Source organism: Perca flavescens, chromosome 14, assembly GCF_004354835.1.
Source record: "Perca flavescens isolate YP-PL-M2 chromosome 14, PFLA_1.0, whole genome shotgun sequence".
Classification (NCBI taxonomy): Eukaryota; Metazoa; Chordata; class Actinopteri; order Perciformes; family Percidae; genus Perca; species Perca flavescens.
In genome coordinates, this window is record NC_041344.1 from 31,195,232 (window position 1) to 31,220,957 (window position 25,726).

Here is a 25,726-nt window from a genome sequence, read left to right on the forward strand (position 1 = left end):
AAAATCTGTGACAATTTTTAAAATTGATTATTTTCTCCAGAATTGATATTTTTTAAATATTTATTTTTTTTACCAATAATTTACCTAAATATTTTGTCTTTATACAGTCTGTTTCCAGCAAAACAGAGCGAAAGCAGAAACAGCAGAACATCCATGTTATGTTCTTCTTTACAAAGTAAATAAATGTCTGACTGACTGACATGTGATATAATTTTTCTTAGAAAACTATTTTTAGAAATGTCTCATGATGTATTGTCTCTAGAAGTACATTATTAAACTTTTGTTTTTGTTAAAGAAGAAAAAGGAAAATCACAATACTCAATACTATTATTCCCAATTTATACATTTGTACATTCTTTCCTTTGTATTTTTTATTTTATATTTATTGTTGTATTCTATTCTATTAATTATTTCTAGTATATTCTGTATGTGTGCTGTGTGTGTGATATTTTGCTGCAGTAGCACTGACATTTCTGCAGTGAAATCTACTATTGAATCGCAATGAATGAAAATCGCAGTACAAATCAAATCGGCACCCATGTATCGTGAAAGAATCAAATTGTGACAAAAGCAAATTGTCCCAGCCCTACTGTACCTATACCATAATCTACACACATGTGTGGGTGTCAGGGGATATTAAAGCAGAGTTTAGACCGGCAGAACCAGGTTTTGTTGTTGTAGCCAAGCTTACGTTATGCAATTGGAAGAGCCCACGTAGACCAGAGTGTACAGAATGGCTTAAACTCATGATGGAGACTTAGAAGACTGGAGACCTGGCTTATTTTCTTAATGCCCAAAGCAAAACTAGCAAAATATGATTTGTGAGAAAGATGGAGGGTGCAATATAGAGAGGCTTTGAGGTACTAGTTAACAGAATATAAAGGAATATTGGGGTGCTGTTCTATGTGTTTCTATAGCCGTATAGTGTCTAATAAAATGCATATTTGTATCTGTATTTCTGTGTAATGCTAAAATGAACAAACTCTTAACTGACAAAAGAAAAGCAAGTATTTGAGGACAGTGCAAAAAATAAACAAAATATTGTGTGGCAGAGTGTTTTTGTCTGCTAATCATCTTGTGACCCTTCAGAATTATCAACCCTGATCCGTAAGTTGGAAACTACTCGCCCTAATAAGTAAAAGTAGTTTTGTTGCATTATATACAGTATTTTATTTGAAAATATGAAATGTTGTCCCGTGCATGCTTATAAAAAAAAAAAATTCACCTGAATGCTCCATCTCCATCAGCGGTGGGTGCGGTGATGTGGCTGGCATCCCCTGAGAGTCCATAACCCAGGATCTCTGCATAGATCCTGGCTCCTCTTTCCACTGCGTGGTCCAGCTCCTCCAAAAGGAGCACTGCCGCTCCTTCGCCCATCACAAAGCCCTCTCTCTCTGGGTGAAAGGGTCTGGATGCCTGCATGGGGTTGTCATTCCATTTGGTTGCAAGGGCGCGTGCCCTGGCAAAGCCGGCCATTGACAGAGCCCCCACACAGGATTCTGTACCCCCTGCAACCATAGCAACTGCATCCCCGTGAGCAATAAACCTGGCTGCATCACCTATGGCGTGTGCGCCTGTGGTGCATGCTGTGGATACTGCATGGTTGGGACCCTTCAGTTTATGTTTGATGCTTATGTGCCCAGCAGCCATGTTGACAAGTATGCGAGGCACAAAGAAGGGACTGACTTTTTTGTAGCCCTTTTCTTGGAAGGCAGTGGCGGTGCGAGCAATTTCATCCAGTGACACCATGCCCATGCCAACAGCGACCCCAGTATTGAGCTGTTCCTCTGGGGTTTTGGGGTACCAACCTGAGTCCTCCAGAGCCAGCTGAGCAGCTCCGAGGGCCATTACAGTGGCTGGTGACATGCTGTTGATCTCCCCACAAGAGGCAAACCTCTCCTCCTTAAACTGACCCAGTTTGTTTCCTCTGGGCACCAGTGCTGCCACTTTACAGGGAACAGTGTTGTACTCCTCTGAGTGAAGAGCAACAATCCCACTCTGGCCTTTAATCAGGTTGTCCCAGGGTAGTGCAGTCCCTGTGCCCAGAGGACACACTAACCCTATGCCAGTAATAACAACCCTCCTTTTGTGCTTTCCAGAGCTTTGGTGCCTGGAGTCTTGGTTTGGACAAACACAGACAGTCTTTTGAAGAAATGTCCTTATGTTTTGTGGTCTCAGCTGGAGTTTAGTCCAACAAGATAGTGATAGAGCAGACATGCTGTTATCTCTGTCAAGTTTGACGCAGCCTACTGTAGCTCGTAGCTTTGGTGAATCCCGTCTTAAAATCAGAGGAATAAATGTACAAAACCAAAGTTGAAATGTCCCCCAGACGCAACGGAAGTTTGTAACCTACTCGGCCGAGTACTACTTTAACGTTATCTGTCAATTGTTAATACATTTATCAAACGAGAAAACAGTACATCTTGAAACCATTGCCGATGCTAGATGGGATCAGCTAGACGTGTCAACGTCAAAGGACGTGCCTCGTTGCCCGCCTCATTCTGCCTCTGATTGGCTTAACCGGGTATTCTTACCCTAACCCTAACCAATCCCCGCTCCTCAGGCCTAACCACGTCGATCATTCTAGCAGATCCGATTTAGGATTTACCACTGTAGCTATTCTTAGGTATCATGTTTGAACGCCAAATTTGTTTAACATGTACATAATAAATTAAAAAATACCAATTGTGGTAAAATACAATTATATCATATATTATATATTATATATATATATATATATATATATATATATATATATATATATATATATATATATATAATTGTATTTTTATAAAGCTGCAAACACATTTACAGGCGTTGATAGGTCAGCTAAACCCAGGACCCAAAACGTATATTAGCCAATATTGCACCATTAGCATTAAAGCTAGCTGATATACTCAGACGCAAAACTGAAAGGACTTTTGGGTTGTTGAAAAAAAAAAATTAAAACGGTATGGCTGTGTCACCAGCAGTGACAACATTGTGTGAAAATCCAAATGAAGTCTTTCTAGACGTTGCGAAGTTGTTACTTACATACGCGGATAACATTTTAAGGTAAGGCTGTGAACTTAACAACGCAATAGACCAGCAGTGTGCTGAGATGTGATGTGCTTGCTAAACTGAGATTTTCTTTAAATATAGTAGCAAACGTTAATGTCGTGTCATCACAGTCTAACCGCCGCCCGGTAAAGCTAACATAGCTGTATGTTATGCCTCGATATACAGTATGCAGTAGTTGCTGTATACACACGGAGTCAAGCCAAAGTCAGTTTTTTAGCCCTTGCAATGCATGGAAAATCCTCACCTAACTTAAGTATCAATCGCTAGTGTTATGGGTTTTTATCATTTTATTGACTATCCAGGAAGCTGTTTTAAATTGTCCCTTTATTCACCTCTACCTCTCCGAACATTGTCTCTGGAATTCGCTGTAGAGTGAGAGAGAAGTCTCTCGTTAAAGTTGTCATGTTTCTTTGAGTAGAGTTAACGTTTGAAATGAAATATGACTTATACTTTTTGTGTAATGGTAAAGCTGGTATCAGTAAAGTATGGTATTGCTGCCTCATGTACAATAAACAACAACACTAAATCTAATCTAATGACACCAATATATTATTAGATGGCATATTTTTTTCATTTATGAACAAAAAAAACATTTGTTTGTACATAGTCATTTGTCTGCTCCGCCCCAGAGGAACAAAGTCTGAAGAGCCTGGAGAGCAGATCTACTTCCTCATACATTATGATGTCACCTCCCAACAGGTATCCCAATGAGGAAAAGTACAGATCGATCCGCATAGGCAATCCTACATTCTCCACCAAGCTGTTGCCCATCAAAGGTGCTGTGGAATGCCTTTTTGAGATGGGATTTGAGGAGGTAATTAATAAGCAACTGTCAGGTGGCTACTGTAATAAGTAGAGATGTTCCGATACCAGTATCGGTATCGGCTCCGATACTGCCTAAAACGCTGGTATCGGTATCGGGAAGTACTGGAGTTAATGCACCGATCTGATACCACGTAATAAAGCCCTAAAGAAAATCTATGTTGTAACATGATGCTGAAAGGAGTATAATAGGGGCTCTTTAAAGCCAGTATTTGTGGTGTACCACGTGCTTCGTTGCCTAGAGTCTGCTTGGTTATCTGTCATTGGCCTAACTAAAGTAAGTATTAAATAGAGTAAATAATATCACCTCTTGCACCTTTTTTCAGGCTGAGACCCATCTGGTGTTCTCCAAGTCTGCATCAGTAGAACAGCTGAAGCTCATAAGGGAATCCATAGCAGCCGAGAGGGATCAGAGGCTCTGTGGAGGACAGCCGGTCCAACCGACTGCTCAGGCTGCTAAAGCTTCAACCTCAGCCTCAGCACCAGCACCAGAGAGCTCTGCTGCTGCCTCCAGCCAGCCAGTTTCACTACTTCCATTACAGCCTTCATCCTTGGTAAAGATTAAATACTTTTATTGTTCTCCAGGGGGGAAATTACAATATTTTCACTCTCTTGTTTTAGAACACACTACACTGCTGGACAGGCGCCCCGAGCAGTTGGGGGTTTGGTGCCTTGCTCAAGAGCACCTTGGCAGTGTCCACAAGGTGAACTGGCACATCTACAGCTACCAGTCCACACTCTGTACTTAGGTCCATATTGGGACTTGATCTGGCGACCCACCGGTTCCCAACCCACCTCCCTATGGACTGAGCTACTGCCACAAATTGACCCCTCCCTGGGTTAAAGGGCAGCATTTGTGATTGAACATATCTTTAATGTTAGCTGTGATATTGTAGCAGAGTCACATTGTGTTCTTTTTTTTTTTTTTTACTAAGATTATATTTATATGAAATTAAGAATTTACAAGCCTTATGATGGACATCTAATTTTTATAATTCAAACAATTAATGCCAGATAATAATAGTAATAGCACCCTGGGGAGAAGGAGCTACTGCAGTAAAGATGGGTGGGGGGGGTTGAGAGTCATTTCTGAACATACTGACCCTCATCAGGATCCTTGCAGCACTATTCTGAACTATGACTAATCAGTTGATCGACTAATCGCCCTGATTTTGTTTATACAAGGTCTACTTAGGTTCCAACCCAACACCCTGAGCTACTGCCACCCCTATGACTAACTGGTAAGACCTGGTAGACCGTAGAACCAGTGTGGCTCTCAGGGTCTAGCATCATCTGCTCTAATTCATATTTAGGGCTGGGTATCATTCAGAATCTTTCGATCCGGTGCCAATTTTGATACCTCAGTTTTGATACCGATTCCTAACGATACTTTTTTCGATACCATATGTTTTACAATCCATTTCAACATAAACAAAAATCCATTAAACACAAAGCTTTTATTTTCCACCTTAATTGTGAATCAAAACTGTTATCAAAATTAAAAAATTCTGGTAAAACTGCTCACTCAGAGTAACATTAATAAAAGTGCCTTGCCTTGCAAGCTCAGCCTGTCAGTCAGTCATCAGGGCAGAGAAACCCCCGTTGTTGCTGCTTGTAAGAGGAAGTGTAACGTCAACATCACCGCGACTGCTTTCGGCTCGCCATTAATATCATATTGCAGCAAACGCTGTCTGCGTGAAGTTTTAAAAAAACTGTAACCACACTTGAAACCAACCGTGACTCTCTGTGACTTCAACAAAACTGCAGACAGTTTACTCCGTCCGCACCTCTCCGTGTGTTTGTGTGTCGGTTGGAGCTCCGCTCTGTGTCAATATGCAGAGAGGACAGTAAGCTTGCGCTTATGCGCTCAGATGCTTTTGGAACCGAAAGATAAAGAATTTTTCGGTACTCATAGGATTGGAGTAGTTTTTTCAATACCATAAAAGTATCGACGTTCGGTACCCAGCCCTATTCATATTTGTAGTGCTGTCAGCCTGGTTTACTCATCCAGTGACAGTAATAACCATTTATTTAGCACCTCAGAATAGACGGTGGTTGAAATATTGAGCATTTTTACGATTGCTGTATTTTTGGAAATTGGTCATTCCACTTCAAATGTGCTCATTGGTGGCTATAGTGATGAATTATTATTCCGTAAATAAATTGGGATTTAGGGTTATGGATTAGGGTACTACATTTTAAATTTGTCTTTGCTATTAATACCGTTTTATTATTTTAAGATCTTGGGGAAGGTGTTGCAGTTATGTATGTGTGTGTGTGTGTATGTGTATGTGTATGTATATATATATATATATATATATATATATATATATATATATATATATATATATATATATATATATATATATATATATATATATATATATATTAGGGCTGTCAAAATAACGCGTTAATTTTGATTAATTGAGAAAAAAATAACGCGTTTAAAAAAAAAAATAACGCAGATTAATCCATTCCATATTGACGTTTGACCAGGAGCCGTTCTAGCCACCATTCGACTGTAAAATGAAGGAGGGAGACGAGAACGTGCTGCCTGGATCATTGATTGGAACATTGAGCTACTTGTTACTTCTTCCTGCCAACCCTGGCTACCGAAATTTGGTGCCCCTGATATGTCTGCTCTTCTCTCTGATGCTCTGAAACGGACGAAACAGGCAACACAAACACCGCTGCACATGACGCTAGTTAACACTATACTCAACAGCAGCTAACGTTAGCCTACCGCTAGCTAGTAGCTGGATTAAACACTGTTAAAATGCTGACAGCTAACGCTAAACGGTGTAAAGTTTGACTGTGTTTTACTGTAGAGGATTCCACACCGGTATGTAACAATCTGCTAGCCTGACAAGCCAGCTGCCACTAGGGTGCGTCTAGATTTCTAGTCTAACAATCTGCAGCTGCTGTCAGAAAAACAATACAGACGGTGCGTTCAATGAAACTGGTAAACTACAGCGTCGTGGTGCATTTGAAGTTATTGTAAATGTCCTTTTCCCATCTGGTGGTTGTTTTTGTCGTTCAACAGCAATTTACTAGAGAAATACTGTATGTTATTGTTATAGATTATTATCAAATCATTTAATTTTGACCATATGGCCTTAGCAATAAACAAGCCCTTCTTTAATGTCACCGACTGTTGTTTAGTACCCTTTTTTTTTTTTTTTTTTTTACTTTCTTAAAAAGTATCGGTTCAGGCACCGTTAATTATGTATGCGATTAATTAATAAGAGTATGTAATTAATTCAATTACATTTTTTAATCGATTGACAGCCATATATATATATATATACAGTGGGGGAAATAAGTATTTGACCCCTTGCTGATTTTGCAGGTTTGCCCACTTACAAAGAATGCAAAAATCTACAATTTTAATCATATGTACATTCTAACAGGGAAAGACAGAATCCCAAAGAAAATTCCAGAAAATCACATCATATGAATTTATTAAAATTGAAAACCATCTGATGAGGAAAAACAAGTATTTGACCCCCTGGACAAACAGCAAGTATTCTGGCTCCTACAAGCCAGTTAGTCTTTCTTTAAGACACAGCCCCAATCCGAACCAATTATCTACATCAAATACACCTGCCTCACCTCGTTACCTGTATAAAAGACACCTGTCAACACCCAAACAACCAAAATCCAACATCACCACCATGGGCAAGACCAAAGAGCTTTCTACGGACATCAGGGACAAGATTGTTGATCTGCACAAGGCTGGGATGGGCTACAAGAGAATCGGAAAGCAACTTGGAGAGAAAAGATCAACTGTCGGTGCAGTTATCAGGAAATGGAAGAAGCACCACACCACCGCCAACCTCCCTCGGTCTGGGCCTCCACACAAGATCTTGCCTCGTGGGGTGTCCCTGATCATGCGAACGGTGAGGAATCATCCCAAAACCACAAGGGGGGAACTGATGAATCAACTGAAGGCAGCTGGGACCACAGTTACAAAAGAAACGGTTGGTAACACACTACGCCGTCATGGATTGAAATCCTGCAGCGCACGCAAGGTCCCCCTGCTCAAGAAGAAACATGTACAGGCCCGCATGAAGTTCGCCATTCACCACCTGGGACGACTCAGAAGAGGCCTGGAAGAAGGTGATGTGGTCAGATGAGACCAAAATAGAACTTTTTGGCCTCAACTCAACTCGTCGTGTTTGGAGGGCAAAGAACACCGAGTACAACCCAAAGAACACCATCCCCACCGTCAAGCATGGTGGTGGCAACATCATGCTTTGGGGTGCTTTTCAGCCAAGGGGACGGGACAACTCCATCGTATTGAGGGGAGGATGGACGGGGCCATGTATCGTGGAATTCTGGACCGACATCTCCTTCCCTCAGTGAGAGAGCTGAAGATGGGTCGAGGATGGGTGTTTCAGCACGACAACGACCCTAAGCACACCGCCAAAGCAACAAAAGAGTGGCTGAAGAAGAAGCACATCAAGGTTCTGGAGTGGCCTAGCCAGTCTCCAGACCTGAATCCGATTGAAAATCTTTGGAGGGAGCTTAAAATTCGAGTTGCCAGGCGACAACCTCGGAACCTGAATGATTTGGAGGCTGTCTGCAGGGAGGAGTGGGCCAACATCCCTGCCGAAATGTGCACAAACCTTGTCACCAACTATAAAAACCGTTTGACATCTGTGTTGGCCAATAATGGCTTTTCTACAAAATATTTACATGCTGTTTTGTCCAGGGGGTCAAATACTTGTTTTTCCTCATCAGATGGTTATCAATTTTAATAAATTCATATGATGTGATTTTCTGGAATTTTCTTTGGGATTCTGTCTTTCCCTGTTAGAATGTACATATGATTAAAATTGTAGATTTTTGCATTCTTTGTAAGTGGGCAAACCTGCAAAATCAGCAAGGGGTCAAATACTTATTTCCCCACTGTATGTATGTATATATATATATATATATATATATATATATATATATATATATATATATATATATATATATATATATATATATATATATATATATATATATATATATATATATATGCACAGAGCCAAAAGTTTGGACACACCTCATTCAATGCGTTTCCTTTATTTTCATGACTATTTACATTGTAGATTCTCACTGAAGGCATCAAAACTATGAATGAACACATGGAATTATGTACTGTGTGAAATAACTGAAAACATGTCTTATATTTTAGTTTCTTCAAAGTAGCCACCCTTTGCTCTGATTACTGCTTTGAACACTCTTGGCATTCTCTTGATGAGCTTCAAGAGGTAGTCACCTGAAATGGTTTTCCAACAGTCTTGAAGGAGTTCCCAGAGATGTTAGCACTTGTTGGTCCTTTTGCCTTCACACTGCCGTCCAGCTCACCCCAAACCTTCTTGATTGGGTTCAGATCCGGTGACTGTTGAGGCCAGGTCATCTGGCGCAGCAATCCATCACTCTCCTTCTTGGTCAAACAGCCCTTACACAGCCTGGAGGTGTGTTTGGGGTCATTGTCCTGTTGAAAATAAATTATGGTCCAACTAAACGCAAACCGGATGGGATGATGTCGCTGCAGGATGCTGTGGTAGCAATGCTGGTTCAGTATGCCTTCAATTTTGAATAAGTCCCCAACAGTGTCACCAGCAAAGCACCATCACACCTCCTCCTCCATGCTTCACGCGACAACCAGGCATGTAGAATCCATCCGTTCACCTTTTCTGCATCTCACAAAGACACGGCGGTTGGAACCAAAGATCTCAAATTTGGACTCATCAGACCAAAGCACAGATTTCCACTGGTCTAATGTCCATTCCTTGTGTTTCTTGGCACAAACAAATCTCTTATGCTTGTTGCCTCTCCTTAGCAGTGGTTTCCTAGCAACTACTTGACCATGAAGGCCTGATTCGCGCAGTCTCCTCTTAACAGTTGTTCTAGAGATGTGTCTGCTGCTAGAACTCTGTGTGGCATTCTGGTCTCTAATCTGAGCTGCTGTTAACTTGCGATTTCTGAGGCTGGTGACTCGGATGAACTTATCCTCAGCAGCAAAGGTGACTCTTGGTCTTCCTTTCCTGGGGCGGTCCTCATGTGAGCCAGTTTCGTTGTAGCCCTTGATGGTTTTTGCGACTGCACTTGAGGACACATTCAAAGTTTTCGCAATTTTCCGGACTGACTGACTTTCATCTGTTAAAGTAATGATGGCCACTCGTTTCTCTTCACTTAGCTGATTGGTTCTTGCCATAATATGAATTCTAACAGTTGTCCAATAGGGTTGTCGGCTGTGTATCAACATGACTTCTGCACAACACAACTGATGGTCCCAACCCCATTAATAAGGGGAAAAAATTCCACTAATTAAGGCACACCTGTGAAGTGAAAACCATTTCAGGTGAAGGGTTTGAAAAAAAGGGTGGCTACTTTGAGGAATCTAAAATATAAGACATGTCAGTTATTTCACACTTTTTTTTGTACATAATTCCATATGTTTTCATTCATAGTTTTGATGCCTTCAATGAGAATCTACAATGTAAATAGTCAAGTAAACTCATTAAATGAGGTGTGTCCAAACTTACGCATTGAGTGAGTAAGTAAGCATGCAAGCAAGCAATCAATCAATCAGGCTGTTTTCTTGTCTTTCTGCCAGGAGAACAGTATGAGCTTTTTTGTGACCCTCCAGTCAAACTTCCAGCACGTGATGCTGTATGAAAACCCGGAGCTGCAGCAGAAAGCCAGGAGCCACATCCCTCACCAGCAGCTGTCCTCTGCTGCCGAACACAAGCTGAAGAAGGCGAAAGAGGCGGATCCAGGTGAAGTCCCTTCACTCATTCAAAGAATCAGTTGATTCAAGATTCAAAACGTTTACAAATCACATAATGGGGAACCGAAATTCCCAAAGTTGTATATCTAGGATCACACTGTATGCAAAGAAACGTGTTCCTTTAAACAATTCATCGGTTTTGCCGATTAATCGGCGCCGATAGTTGATTGGTGGAACTATTGTTATCGGCAAAAATCCATGCCGATAGTTTTTAGTGGTTGCGTCCATTGTTGGAGCTGCTGAGAAGCGCATGCTGTCATTCATTACGCAGTACACGAGAGCTGAGAAGGGTCTGCTGGCATCATGCATTACAATAGCGGCCTCTAGAGGCGAAACAAAAACTATCACTGATGCCTCGTGTTGTTTATTTTCGACACGTGTTACTGCGCGCTGCACGGAGAACACATGCTGCGCGGAGAAGGCTGATATCAGATGCGCGTTTAAAGCATCGACAGAAAAAAGGTTTGTTATATCATTATAAAGTTATTCATTTGTTGAATAGATGCTGCATTAGTAGAGAAAGAACAGCACAACAGTATGTTTGGTTGTTTGCTTTCGAGGCTGAGATGACTCTAAATATTAGCAACTAGCCTCAAGCGGTTAAAACACTGACAAAAATGAACGCAAGTCCAACCCAAATCGTCCACGATCAGTCTAGTGGCTGCTGCTGGAGAATTGAGATGTGTAGAATTGACAGCGCATTCATTTTAAAATCCTCAGCGGAGGAGCATCAACAACTGCCCGAAAGCACGGTAGTAGCGTCGAGATAGAGAGAGACTGGAGAGAGAGAGCGTTATATGGTGGAGAGACATAGAGAGAGACTGAAGTGAGGGAGCGTTATATGGTGGAGAGACATAGAGAGAGACTGAAGAGAGGGAGCGCCGGCGCTAGAACAAAGCTGTGAATCAGAGATATAAAACGTGTTTTCGCCGATTCATCTCTAGAAATGCGACTGTAGCAAGCATGTCACTATCACCAACGTTATCTACATTTATATTTACACGCAACAAATGATATACCCAGCTTCAAAAAAGTCTAAAAGTCGGAAGTTAGAATGAATGCATTGTGCAAAGAGTGGTTGCTATGGAGACGATACACAGTGTTGAGTTCCGTTGCTCTGATTGGTTGTAGGTCTATCCAATGAATGCTGAGGTTTTTTTTACCTGGTTGGAACACGCCCCATAATCACAGCCCAATGGAGCGGTTTCAGACTCACATTCTGACTAGAATCTGAGAAGGACCACATCAGGCTAGTTCTAAACCGTTCTACAGAGAAGAATGGCGTCACTGTTTTGAGATTTGGCATACATTTGGGCCTTTTTTGAAGAAATGTAAATAGTTTGTCCTTTTTATATGAATTATAATGCTCATTATGTTTAGTTTTGCACTGGATGACTCCAAATATGTAGGAGAACTGTTTTAGACAACACACATGCTTGTGTAGCATTGCTGTGGGTGTAATATCAATTAAAGCTGCGAGCAGCGATGGACGGGCCCTCGCGCCTCTGCGCGCGTCGGGGTTACCGGCGGACGCCGCTCCTTGCGACCGTGCATTCGCGCGGCACTCAGACGCCGTGAATCGTCAACAATGAAAAGGGACCTCCCCGCCGCGTTCAACGATACCTCACACAAGATTCTACGTCATGCTGTTCATTAGCTGTGAAAGGGGGCGTGGCTTATGCATAGGGGGCGGGCCAAACCATCACCAATGAAGAAAGAAGTCTCTGCTGAGTTCAATGACACCTCACACAAGACTAGACCTTAAACGGTTCAAATGTTATGAAAGGGGCGTGACCTGAGTAAGTGGGCGTGGCCATAGTATAGGGGGCGTCTCAGTATCACACGTAGACCACACATTCGGAGTTTCATGCAAATCGGATGATGTTTGTCATATAAGGCAGATTTCCTGTTGCCAGCGGGGGGCGCTATGACCAAAAGTCAATTTTGGCCTGTAGGTGTCCTCAGGCCTGGACCCTTGTCAATTGTGAGAAATTTCGGGCAGACACGACAACGTACACTCAAGTTACAACAACTTCTTTGTTCATTGCTGAACACTCAAAATGGTTGCCACGCCCACACCGTCTGACGAAAAGTTTTTCTTTTAATAACTTTTCATCGTTAAGGTGTTGGGATGGTACAGACCAAGTTTGAAGTCCATCGGATGAAATCTCTAGGAGGAGTTCGTTAAAGTATAGCACCTTGACTTTTAGGCCTACTTCCTGTTGCAACTAGGGGGCGCTATGACTTTAGGCAAGGCAAGGCAGCTTTATTTATATAGCACATTTCAGCAACAGGGCAATTCAAAGTGCTTTACATAAAACATTAAAGAGCAATTAAAAAACAATAATAAACAACTTAAAAACATTAAAAGACAAGAATAAAATTGATAGTGCAGTATAATAATAAAAGTTACAGTGCAGTATAAGAAATTAAAGTTAATAAAATAGATTATTTAAAGAAAAGCAACATCAAAAAGATAGGTCTTTAGCTTAGATTTAAAAGAACTGAGAGTTGCAGCGGACCTACAGGTTTCTGGGAGTTTGTTCCAGATATGTGGAGCATAAAAACTGAACGCTGCTTCCCCCTGTTTAGTTCTGACTCTGGGGACAACAAGTAGACCCGTCCCAGACGACCTGAGAGGTCTGGGTGGGTCATAATGTAGTAACAGATCAGAAATGTATTTTGGCCCTAAACCGTTTAGTGACTTATAAACCAGTAAAAGTATTTTGAAATCAATTCTTTGAGGCACTGGAAGCCAGTGTAGAGACTTCAGTACTGGAGTGATGTGATCCACTTTCTTGGTTTTAGTGAGGACTCGAGCAGCAGCGTTTTTGAATCAGCTGCAGCTGTCTGATTGATTTTTAGGGAGACCTGTAAAGACACCGTTACAGTAGTCAAGTCTACTGAAGATAAAAGCATGGACAAGTTTTTCCAGATCCTGCTGAGACATAAGCCCTTTAACCCTTGATATATTTTTAAGGTGATAATAGGCTGATTTTTTAATTATGTTAATGTGGCTTTTAAAATTTATGTCTGAGTCCATGACTACACCAAGATTTCTTGCTTTGTCTGTTGTTTTTAACATTGTCGTTTGAAGCTGAGCGCTGACTTTCAATCGTTCCTCTTTTGCTCCAAAAACAACCACCTCCGTTTTTCTTCATTTAATTTAAGAAAGTTCTGGCACATCCAATCATTAATCTGTTCAATGCACATATTTAATTGTTGTATTGGGCAATAGTTCCCTAGCGATAAGGTTATGTAAATTTGTGTGTCATCCCATAACTATGGTAACTTATTTTGTTGTTTTCCATAATCTGAGAGAGTGGAAGCATGTAGATGTTGAACAGAAGAGGCCCCAGAACTGAGCCTTGGGGAACTCCGCACGTCATATTTGTATGCTCAGATGTATAATTACCTATAGACACAAAGTAGTCCCTATTCTTTAAATAGGATTCAAACCACTTTAGTACTGAGCCAGAAAGACCAACCCAGTTTTCCAATCGGTCAAGCAATATGTCATGGTCTACCGTATCAAATGCAGCACTGAGATCAAGTAATACTAAGACTGAAATTTTGCCACTATCTGTGTTTAAGTGGATGTCATTAAAGACTTTAACAAGAGCTGTCTCAGTGCTGTGGTGTGGTCGAAAACCTGACTGGATGGCATCAAAACTGTTGTTTAGTGATAAGAAAAGGTTGAGTTGTTAAAAAACCACTTTTTCTATGATTTTACTTAAAAATGGAAGGTTTGATATTGGCCTATAGTTGCTCATTAGTATCATATTTACTTTAAGTAAATATCGGCCTTTATTTGTCCTCAGGGTTGGACTCTTATGAATCCTGAAAAGTTTCGAGGTAATCGGACAACGTACACTCGAGTTACACCCACTTCCTGTTTTGGCGGCAAAACGCACAAAATGGCCGCCCTGCCACGGCCACGCCCTATGACGAAAAGTTTTTCTTTTAACAACTTTTCATCTTAACATCTTAAGATGGCACAGACCGAGTTTGAAGTTGATCAGATGAAATCTCTAGGAGGAGTTCGTTAAAGTACGACATGTGGAAATGGCCAAAATCGCACTAATTTCGAACTTTGAAATCAAAATGGCGGACTTCCCGTTGGGTTTAGGGTATGGCTCTAATGAAGTTTTTTTGTACATCTTGACATGTTACATATCTGTACCAAGTTTCGTGAGTCTACGTTAAACGCACTGCAGGGGCTCAATTTTCTTAACTTTCTAGGGGGTGCTAGCGAGCCATTTTTGTGCGCCTTTTCCCGAAACCCTTAAAATACGTACATTTTCACCCGACTTGATGCGACCGCCAAATTTGGTGAGTTTTTGAATATATTAAGCCCCTCCAAAAGCCAATTCATTTGACGGGAAAATAATAGAAAGAAAGAAACAATAATTCCTTCAGTTTCAATAGGGCCTTCACCGCTGTCAGCGCTCGGGCCCTAATAATAATTCCTTCAGTTTCAATAGGGCCTTCGCCGCTGTCGGCGCTCGGGCCCTAATAATAATTCCTTCAGTTTCAATAGGGCCTTCGGCGCTCGGGCCCTAATAATAATAGAAAGAAACAATAATTCCTTCAGTTTCAATAGGGCCTTTGCCGCTGTCCTCGCTCGGGCCCTAATAATAATGGAAAGAAACAATAATTCCTTCAGTTTCAATAGGGCCTTCGCCGCTGTCGGTGCTCGGGCCCTAATAAATATGACATTATTATTTTGATTATTGGCAAAAGCGTCTGGACTTTTTTTTGGATTTTTATCCAGTATCAATTCTAAATACTATCGGTTGATTAATCGGTTATTGGCAAATACGGCCCAACCTAACTATCGGTATCGGTAAAATCCACTATCGGTCGACCTCTAATTCAGAGCGACCAACTGACTTGCTTTCCTGTTTGTAGAATGTAAACTTGGAATAGAAGACTTCCTGGTGCTGGAATTGCTCAGATGGTTCAAACAGGACTTCTTCTCCTGGGTGAACTGTCTGCCCTGCAGCAGCTGCAAAGGCCCGACCCAGAACGCCAACTCCCTGAGTCCCAGCACCGATGACATCCGCTGGGGAGCCCAGCGAGTGGAGAACCACTACTGTCAGAGCTGCCGGCTCTCCACCAGATTTCCCAGGTGTGTGTGTGTGTGTGTGTGTGTGTGTGTGTGTGTGTGTGTGTGTGTGTGTGTGTGTGTGTGTGTGTGTGTGTGTGTGTGTGTGTGTGTGTGTGTGTGTTTATTTGTCTTTATGGTCCCACAACCTTTTTTTACATTCAAGTAACCTCACTGCAGCACAAATATTCTAATAGCCCAGTTTGTCCTGAAAAAAAATTATGTTTATAGATTGACTGTGCACAACAGGGTTGATGTCTAAGTAAACACCACACCAGAAGAGCTACTGGAGGGACGTTACGTTAGTGACTTTACCCTGCTGTTGAACTCCCTTCCTCCTCATCAAGGACTCATGTTTACGTTTTAGGTGCTGACTCATCACCGTGGTGCGCCCGTGCCATGCCGTGTCGCTTTTGCTTATCTTGCAATTAACACGTTTTTGATTTATTTAGTGTGAAATGCTCCCACACCTCGGATGACTTAGGTCGTACTGATTTCTCTGCCTCCGCCGAGTGTTTCAGAACAACGTTACGGGTCTCTCCAGTCTCTCTCCGTATTTCCTCTACCCCCGCTCTGCTCTTTTTTTCTTTTCTTTTGCTCCGTGCTCAACTCAATTTTTTTTTTATCTCCGCGACTAGGTGGCGTAATAGTTGCGCGACACAACAAATCGCTAATTAAATTCGTTGCCAACTTTTTTAGTAATCGAATTTTATCGATTCGTTGTTGCAGCCCTACTTTACATAGAGGCCTTTTTGTTAAAGATCCTTTGTTTTAACCAGAAACAGCCCCCAAATCACCATCACCAAACCTACCAGACTCCATTTAAATAAACAATACTTTTAGTGTGTATAGAGCCAGCATATTTCCACATGTAAATGTTTGAATTAAGGGAATATTTCAACCAACACAAAGTTTGACCTTTTGTAGGGATCCTTTCCATAATGCTGCCAGACATTTAAAATAATAATCTGACCCTGTCAGTGGAAAAAACAAGCACTTTTGTGGGTGTAAATCAAAGTTGCGCAATTTCCCAATAATGTAACACTGCAGCTTGTTTCACTTCTTAATACTGGCCCAATTTCAAAGATTGTTGTTCCCATCAGTCATGTAGACACAAAAAAAACTAAGTTACCCTTTAACAAATTCAAAATGGTAAGGAGTAAAACATTTTTCCTTCAAACAGTCATAAAGAATATGAATGAATTTGACCACAAAACACAGAGAATAATGAATTTCTCTGTATTGTTAATACCAGGTACAACAATCCTGAGAAGCTTCTTGAAACCAGAAGGGGGCGCTGCGGAGAGTGGGCTAACTGTTTCACACTGTGCTGCAGAGCCCTAGGCCTTGAGGCCAGATATATCTGGGACAGCACAGGTATGTTCCTGACAGACAAATGTGGCGTTCCATTTACCTTGGAACTCATAACCCAGAGCTGGGAATGATGTCAAACCTAGTTGAATGTGTTCCATTTACAAGTCTGATTTTCATTGTTTTCATTAGCTCTAGCCAAGTTAGCCATTGTTAGCAATGCCAGTTGATAACGATGCATTACAGTTTTTTGTGCATACAAACACCATAGCAACATGTCCACAGATAGAATATGGACAGTGCTGCGTGTACGATTTAGTTAGATACAAATAACACAGAAGTGCTTTTAACTGTATATTACTACAGCTTTCACTGCTGTTAATGCACGGGGCAGCCATGTTGGATTTTGAGCTCTGGGTATTGGTTGTCCGAGTTCCGAGCTCAGAAGGTCAGGGGGCGTGTTTCCGACTTTGACCTTGGAAAATCCGACTTCCGAGTACAAATGGAAGGCACTATTACATCGCTGATTCGATTTTCTGTTCAGCAGTTTACTTGCACGCCTGTGTTTGACATATTAGGAGGAAATGTTGTTGATGAGGTGCTAGGGCTGCTTAATTATGGAAAAATTTGTAATCACGATTATTTTTGGTCAATATTGAAATCATTATTTAACACAATTACTCGTTGTCTTTTGGAAAGATGTGGCATTCATTGAACTTTAACACCTTAATACTTTTGCTGTTTGACATTTTTGAAAATAAGAGTTTTCTTGCTAAATGTAATACGCAAAATATTTTTTTTTCTCTCATTAATCTGTTTTTCTGATTTATAGGAACCAAAATCATCATCGCGCTTACAATTTTGATTAATTGCACAACCCTGTTAGGCGTTCTGAATACCATTGTTATTTTGATTAAAAAATAAATCTCAATTCAAGGTCTACTTTATAGCTTTTTTTTATATATATTTTAATTTTTTTTATAGCTGCAATCACAGATTATTTTCATTGCTGATTAATCTCGATTATTTCCTGGATGAATGGATTAGTTAGCTCTAAAATGTCAGAAAATGGTGAAAAATGAGGATCAGTGTTTCCCAAAGCCCAAGATGACATTCTCTAATGTCTTGTTTTGTCCACAACTCAGATATTCAGTTTACTGTCACAGAGGAGAGAAGAAACTAGAAATGATTCACATTTAACAAAGCTGGAATCAGAATTTTTAGCTTGACTCAAGCTGATTAATCGATTATCAGAATAGTTGGCAATTAATTAAATTATTGACAACTAATGGATTAATCTTTGCAGCTCTTAATGTTTAGTTAATTAATCGATTAGTTGATCGGCAGAAAATGAATCTGCAACTAGAGCTGGGCAATATATCAACATATTGATATCATGATATGAGACTAGATATCGTCTTAGATTTTGAATATCGTAATATGGCATAAGTGCTGTCTTTTCCTGGTTTTAAAGGCTGAATTACAGTAAAGTGATGTTGTTTTCTGAACTTACCAGACTGTTGTAATTGTTCTATTATTTGCCTTAACCCACTTAGTCATTAGATCCACATTACTGATGATTATTTATCAAAAATCTCATTTTGTAAATATTTTGTGAAAGCACCAATAGTCAACACTACAATATCGTTGCGGTATCGATATTGAGCTATTTGGTCAAAAATATTGTTGTAATTGATTTTCTCCGTATCGCCCAGCCCTATCTGCAACTATAACTGATAATTGATCATTTTGAGCATTTGTTTTTAAAAAAATAAACCAAAATTCTCTTGTTCTGGCATCTCAGAGGTAAATATTTCCCTGTTTTCTAGTCTTTTATTATAGTAAACTGGATATATTTGGGTTTTGAACTGTTGGTCAGACAAAACATAGTCTATATCCACAACCTTCCCCTTCTGGGATTGCTCTGTTGCCGCCGGAAATTCCGCAGGATGTCCTTTTCGGCTGGATGTCCGTCACCTTCCTCTCTCTTTGTTGGTGTTCTAAACTCTGGATTTCTGAGGACTATGGTTAACTGCTCCTCAGATCTTTGCAGAGTAAATCCAGACAGCTAGCAAGACTATCTCCAATCTGAGTTTTCTGTTGAACGACTTTTAAAGGGGTGATATAATGATTATATAGGGTATTTTACACTGTTCCTTAAGGTCTCCTAATGGGGTATGTAACATTGGTTGGGCTGAAAATTACCCGAATGCTATTTTATTAGGCCCTTAACTACCCTGTGAATATGGCTCTATTTGGAACAAGAGCTTTTCTTCCAAATATGGTATGCTAATGAATATTCAGAATGAGCTACGTGCTGATTGGTTTGAGCAAACTACATAGAAACACATGGGAGACTCGACAGCAGGTCTCACTGCAAAGTTATACATTGTTTGTCGGGCTATTACGTTATTAAATTCACTTCTGAGACTTTTTTAAGCGAGAAATCAACTATATAAAGCTCAAATATGGGACGTTTTACAAAAATTGATGGCTTATTGCAAATTTGGTAAGACTGTGTGTCGGAGTTCAGCTGCCGGTGCTGCCTGTGTTGCTGCCTCGCTGCCCGGCCTGCCTTCCTCCACAGACCCCGGCCTGCAGCTCCCCTCTTCCTGCTAGCTTAATGACCCATGTGTGAGAGTGATAGCGCGGTCAGCGAGCTTGTTACACCAGCAATCTCTTACCACAGTTCCAGTTACTCTAGGCTAGCTGTCAGTTGCCGGCATAACTAGAGTAGCTATATTTACAGTTTGAATTTTGTCATGCCACTTATACAACATATATCTAAATGTCTTAAAGCTAACAACGGTGTCCGATTTCAAGTTAATGAATTTTTGTGAAGATTAGGGGTTTCGTTATCTATGACTGTCCCTTCATGCTAGCTATGTGTACCTACAAATCACGGATAGTTAGCTTCATTTTCGGCATAAATAAAGTATATTTACAGTTTGAATTTCATCACGCTACTTATACAACATCTCCCTAAATGTCTTATAAAGCTAACAACGGTGTCCGATTTCAAGTTAATGACTTTTTGTGAACAGTGGGGGTTTTGTTAGCTATGACTGTCCCTTCAATCCTAGCTGTGTAGGTAGCTACAAATCACGGATAGTTAGCTTCATTTTCAGCGTAATTTGTTTATATTTACAGTTTGAATTTCGTCACGCCACTTATACAACATCTCCCTAAATGTCTTATAAAGCTAACAACGGTGTCCGATTTCAAGTTAATGAATTTTTGTGAACAGTGGGGGTTTCGTTAGCTATAACTGTCCCTTCAATCCTAGCTATGTGTAGCTAGCTACAAATCACAGATAGTTAGCTTAATTTTCTGCAAAATTTGTGTATATTTACAGTTTGAATTTCGTCACGCCACTTATACAACATCTCCCTAAAGGTCTTATAAAGCTAACAACGGTGTCCGATTTCAAGTTAATGAATATTTGTGAATTTCAGAGGAATTCTAAGAGGAGCTAGCTCTCATTGATAGAGCTACATCCAGCCGCAGGCTCTATCAATGAGACTTAGGGACAAGCGGCGTTTATTTCCCCAATCGTTTGTTTAAATAACTCAACACATTATAATCACACACATTAAAAGATTAACTGCAACCTGCGGTAACCGATTGCTGGCGTAACAAGCTCGCTGACCGTGCTCTCACTCGCACACACCGGGCATTTAGCTAGCAGGAAGAGGGGAGCTGCAGGCCCTGGAGCTCTGTCAGAGCACCGGCGTTTAGTAGTCAATTATCCAAAAAACTGTGACTTTGCGTGGGTATGGAGTGCTGTGGGCTGCCAGTCGTGACGGAGCTCCAAGTACCTCATAGCAGGCTGGGGTGTGTGAAGGAAGGCAGGTCGGGCGGCGAGGCAACACAGGCAGTTGAATTCCAACACACAGTCGAACAAAATTTGCAATTAGCCATCCATTTTTGTAAAGTGACCCATATTTGAGCATTACCATTAGTTGATTTCTCGAATAAAAAAGTTTCAGAAGTAAATTTTGTAATGGAATAGCAGAGATCTGCGTGACCTAGCTAGATTCAGAAGACTACCTGATCTCAGGTCAGTTGTGTAGCCTATGTAAATGTTGGGGCGTGACCGTTCTCTTAATACACACATGGGCTGACAAAGGTTCCGGTTTTTGGGAGGTTAACGTCAACTTCCAGCTTTGTTGGGATTCGCCCATTTTCAGCGGCAGTTTCAAAATATGAGATTTTCATAGTAAAGGGGTGTCAATGGGACTTTGAGCTTCTATGTATGTCCTATTTACCAACCGTCGTTATTCAACTATGACAGGGTAAAATCGGTTTTGCATTCTATCACCCCTTTAAAGCTACACGTTCCACTAGGGCTGCTCGATTATGGGAAAAAATAATAATCACGATTATTTTGGTCAATTTTGAAATCACGATTATTTAACACGATTACTCATTAACATTTGGATATAATGGATAGTGTCCAGGGTATCATCTGTTGGTGTCCTTTATCTCACAGAGTCTTTGGATCAGAATAAAATCTGTTTTACTACTGTGAGTTGGTTCAGCTTTATAGATATCACATAACGTTACACAGCTAATGAACCGTTCCACAGATGTAACACAATGTGCATCTCCCATCACATGTTCACTCACTATGACCACTACTACTGTCATTACAAAACATTGTGCCAAAATATCAACCATAATGTTGCTGTCAGTGGGCTTATTTGCTAGCTAACCGTAGGAAAAATCCAGCACATAGACAGTACCTTAGAGTAACGTTACGTGAAACAGGTGATTTAACGTCCCTGCTCATTTACATACTGTTTAACAACAAAACCAAATGCTGAGGGAACATAACTATGTTTTTTCATGTTGTTTTTGAGCAGTATGCACCCCCACTAAGCTGGAAAAAGTTTTAAACAGTAAGTGAATACAGCGTGTCGGGGGAATACAACGTCTATAGACAGTATACTACAGCGGGGGGTCAAAGGCAGAGGGACCACAGGGTTAGCTAACGTTAGCTGTTCCCAGACAACTGAGTTGGTTTTGCCTTTTTTTGCTCACCAAATGCTGCTGCCATCTTTACTCACGCTGAATTCCAGCGGATGATATGCACAGCACACAACTTGCCTCCCTGACTGGCTTTGGGAGGGGCGGATGTGTGCGTGCGGATGTGTGTATGCGCGTGTCATTCAGAACACAAGACAAAATAAGAGTGTTCTTGCAAAACAGAACATGGCAAAATAATCGTTTTTTTCTCGATAATACTGTTTTGGTGATCGTTGGGAGCCGAAATTGAAATCGAAATTCAATTAATTGCACAGTCCTACTTCCACCAAGACAAGTTCCTTCCCAAGGCTATTTAGCAGAGGCACCGTGGCTCTGTCCGGTGCTTAGCACCGCCCAAGACAATTGTGATTGGTTTAAAGAAATGCCAATAAACCAGAGCATGTTTTTCTCCCATCCTGGAATGCTATGTGGAATAGCCAGACCTTCCTCCACTGTGTTGTGGAGGAAGGTCCGGCAATGCGAGACTAGACAAAACCAGGCATTTGAAGATGTCGCTTGGGCTCTGACACAGTTTAATACGTCACTATTTCCTGATATGACATGACTGATGAAAGATATTTCCTGAGGACTAACAACTGAGCAACATATTTATCTGTCTGAATTGTATTTACTGTTTTTTCACAAGATAAAGGCTGGAATAATGTTACAAATCACAGATTATTTTAGGCAATTTTTCATATATATATGTATGGTATGTATGTATGGTATGTATGTAATAATTATTTTAAACCATAGAAGGTGCAATATGTAGTTAAAGAAAAATCGTGAATCATAATCGCAATTTCAGTCAGGACCACTTTGTCAATTAATAGATTCATTAATCTGCAAGTAGTATGTCTCTGTTCTGGGGCCTCCCCACACTTCCACGTGCATACATGGAAAGCCTTAAGTGGGGAGAGCAGCAGTGCAGCATCCCCCTAGGGTAAAGAACAGAGCAGCATCAATGACAACAGACATGCCATTGATTAAGTCAGACAACATGAATATTCTGTATATTTAAAAGGAGGAACTGGGGTGCAGATGGGTTGCAAGCGCTAGCAAAGATGCAGCGAGGTAGGCTGGGAAAAGCAGTTAAATAGAGCTCTCTGTTTGGGATAGGGCTGGGTACCGAATGTCGATACTTTTATGGTACCAAAAAAAAAATATTATTATTAGTGGTCCAAGCCCAAGGGGGCATGGGAACCGCGTATTGCAAGGCAACGCGGTTCATATCTCCATCGGAGCTGTGGAACCCTATTGTTTTTCTAAGGATTAATCTTCTTACTTATTCTTCTCTGCCTAAAACTCCGACTACAGCCTAAACTGTACATGGTGGGGGGTTGCCATTTTCAGGACTGGTGCAAAACTCTGCAAGGACCTCAGGCGCAATAATTGACCCACTTCCACCACTAGGTGGCGCTTAAGCAGAAAGAACGCGTTTGGCCCTATAACTCCCACACCGTACACCCGACATTCAAAAACCATAGATCTGTGCGTTCTAGGGCTGTCAAAATGACTCAAAAATGACGTTCAAATATTCCCTCTAAAAAAAATACAGAATATTTGAACTATTCGAACATCTGGTTGCGCATGCATCCAAGGTGGCGCACGACATCGTGACGTCAAAATGATGTAATATCCGGCCGGCGCGTCCGATTTATGGCGCTCGAGCCGAGGTCGCGCACGGCTGTCTTTTTCAGCGGCACGCGACAAAGTGGAAACGGGAGCCTGAATGAGTTTGCCGACAATCGGATGTCAAGACTCTAAGAGTGACTGCAAGTCTCTCTGATAAACTTACCGGGTTAAGATGAGCTCTTTTATGGTGAATGAAAGGCTCGATCCGACGGTCATTGAATCAAATCGAAGCATTGACGGCAATGCTGCTGCCAGTTCTGCCGTTGTTTACCTTTTTTCTTCTTCTTCTAGTCCGTAGAAAGAGCAGCGTCGGTAGCATTTGCTCATTAGCGCCACCGCTGTTCAGGAGAAGACTGCAGCTAGTGTCGGGAGCACCAGCGCAGGTATAAATAGTCACGGCGATCTCATGATGTCACATTTGTATGCGCCAGCTGGGCTGCGTCCAGTATGTAACTGCTTTCAGGCGCGCTAATATTAATTTTCACCTTCGAAATTCGTTTTTTAAAAACTATTCAAATATATATTTGAATTTAGAATATTCATTGACAGCCCTAGTGTGTTCCCTGGATCCAACTGAATCACGTGATATAGGCCACGCCCATTTCCGCCCAGACTTTTATGCGTGAAAAATTGCGATTTATCAAAAACCTACTTTTTCGAACTTCTCCTAGACTGTGCAACCAATCTGCACAAAACTTGGACCGTAGCATCTCCCGATTGACCTGACAAAAACTTATCAATGGCATTTTTATACGATTTAAAAATTGCGCATATAACGCACAAACTAATTTGTGTAGCTAACTATGAAAACACCAACTTTGCCATATCTCGGCCAAAATAAATGCTATCAACGCCAAACTTTAGATTCTTCTTTGGCATGACCCTATGGAGGTCCTCCACGCGTTTTATATCTCATGAACGGTTCATCCGATTTATAAAAAATTTGATGGGTACCATCTTGGGCAAATCCTGAGGCCAAACCTAGAGTGGGGTACTGAGGGGTCAAAGTGGGCGTGGCCTATGGGACCCATGTCTAAATTTACCACTTACACTAATGTGAACAACTTTAAATTTACAGGGTAGATAGAGAATGGGTCATGGACCACACCTACCAAAAATTACACATGTGGACCACTAGGTGGCGCTATGTTTTTCTGTCTTTAACTCCCACATTACACATCGCACATTAGAAATTCTTACATCCATGTGTTCCTTGAATTAAGCTGAATCACATGATATAGGCCCCGCTCATTTCCGCGCATATTTCGCTAATTTTTTTGCAATATCTCGCAATGCGCAAAACCAACTTTTTCAAATTTGTCCTAGGCCGTGCGACCGATCTGCACGCGAAACCTTGTAGGTAGCATCTCCAGATAGACCTGACCAAAAGTTGTACAAAGAATTTTGCTACGTTTAACTATGCGTATTTGACGACCAAACAAATTTTCCTAGCTAGCTACCACAAACATATCATATCTCGGCCAAATTAAACGTTATCAACAAGGAACTTGAGATCCTTGTTCCTTGTTTCAACATCCCATTATGATGCTCTGTACCAAATTTGGCGAAGATCGGCCTTTAGGAGGCGCTACAAGCAACGTTTATTTGCTTCCGCCAATAACTCAATGCATTTAAATGGCAAATTTGCAATTGCAATATCTCTGCCACAGTTAAAGCAATCAACACAAAACTTGTGATGCTCGTTCGGCATGCCGCTCTGAGGCTCTGTACCAAATTTGGCGATGATCGGCCATTAACCGTCAACATATACCAGTTTGGGCCTGAGGTCGAGCATGTTGTATACATCTCCAATCCTATCTGTATTTGTGAGAAGTGGCGCTGTTCTGAGTGGAAAGCCTACTTTACGGCTAAATTATCGAGTTAATAGGCGTGTGTATTTGCATCGGATGCTGTCCATTTCCTAAGGTTCTGAAATGCAAACAATTTTGGACTACTTTTTTTTTTTTTAAAGGGCT

At 41.1% G+C, this 25,726-nt stretch overlaps 2 protein-coding genes across 2 annotated transcripts in view; one reads left to right on the plus strand and one right to left on the minus strand.

Annotated features, from left to right (window-relative positions):
• The window catches only part of oxsm (3-oxoacyl-ACP synthase, mitochondrial), a 3,344-nt gene extending 787 nt beyond the window's left edge, over nucleotides 1-2,557 (minus strand). Inside the window, exon 1 of the mRNA XM_028598009.1 lies at nucleotides 1,226-2,557. Within this exon, the coding sequence (XP_028453810.1) occupies nucleotides 1,226-2,217 (992 nt within the window). The 5' untranslated portion in view covers nucleotides 2,218-2,557. The remainder of the gene's footprint in view (nucleotides 1-1,225) is intronic.
• A 277-nt stretch (nucleotides 2,558-2,834) lies between these two features.
• Nucleotides 2,835-25,726, plus strand: part of ngly1 (N-glycanase 1) — a 28,350-nt gene continuing 5,458 nt past the window's right edge. Inside the window, exons 1-6 of the mRNA XM_028598004.1 lie at nucleotides 2,835-3,054; nucleotides 3,760-3,874; nucleotides 4,209-4,436; nucleotides 10,496-10,658; nucleotides 15,581-15,800; nucleotides 17,032-17,153. Of these exons, the coding sequence (XP_028453805.1) occupies nucleotides 2,954-3,054; nucleotides 3,760-3,874; nucleotides 4,209-4,436; nucleotides 10,496-10,658; nucleotides 15,581-15,800; nucleotides 17,032-17,153 (949 nt within the window). The 5' untranslated portion in view covers nucleotides 2,835-2,953. The remainder of the gene's footprint in view (nucleotides 3,055-3,759; nucleotides 3,875-4,208; nucleotides 4,437-10,495; nucleotides 10,659-15,580; nucleotides 15,801-17,031; nucleotides 17,154-25,726) is intronic.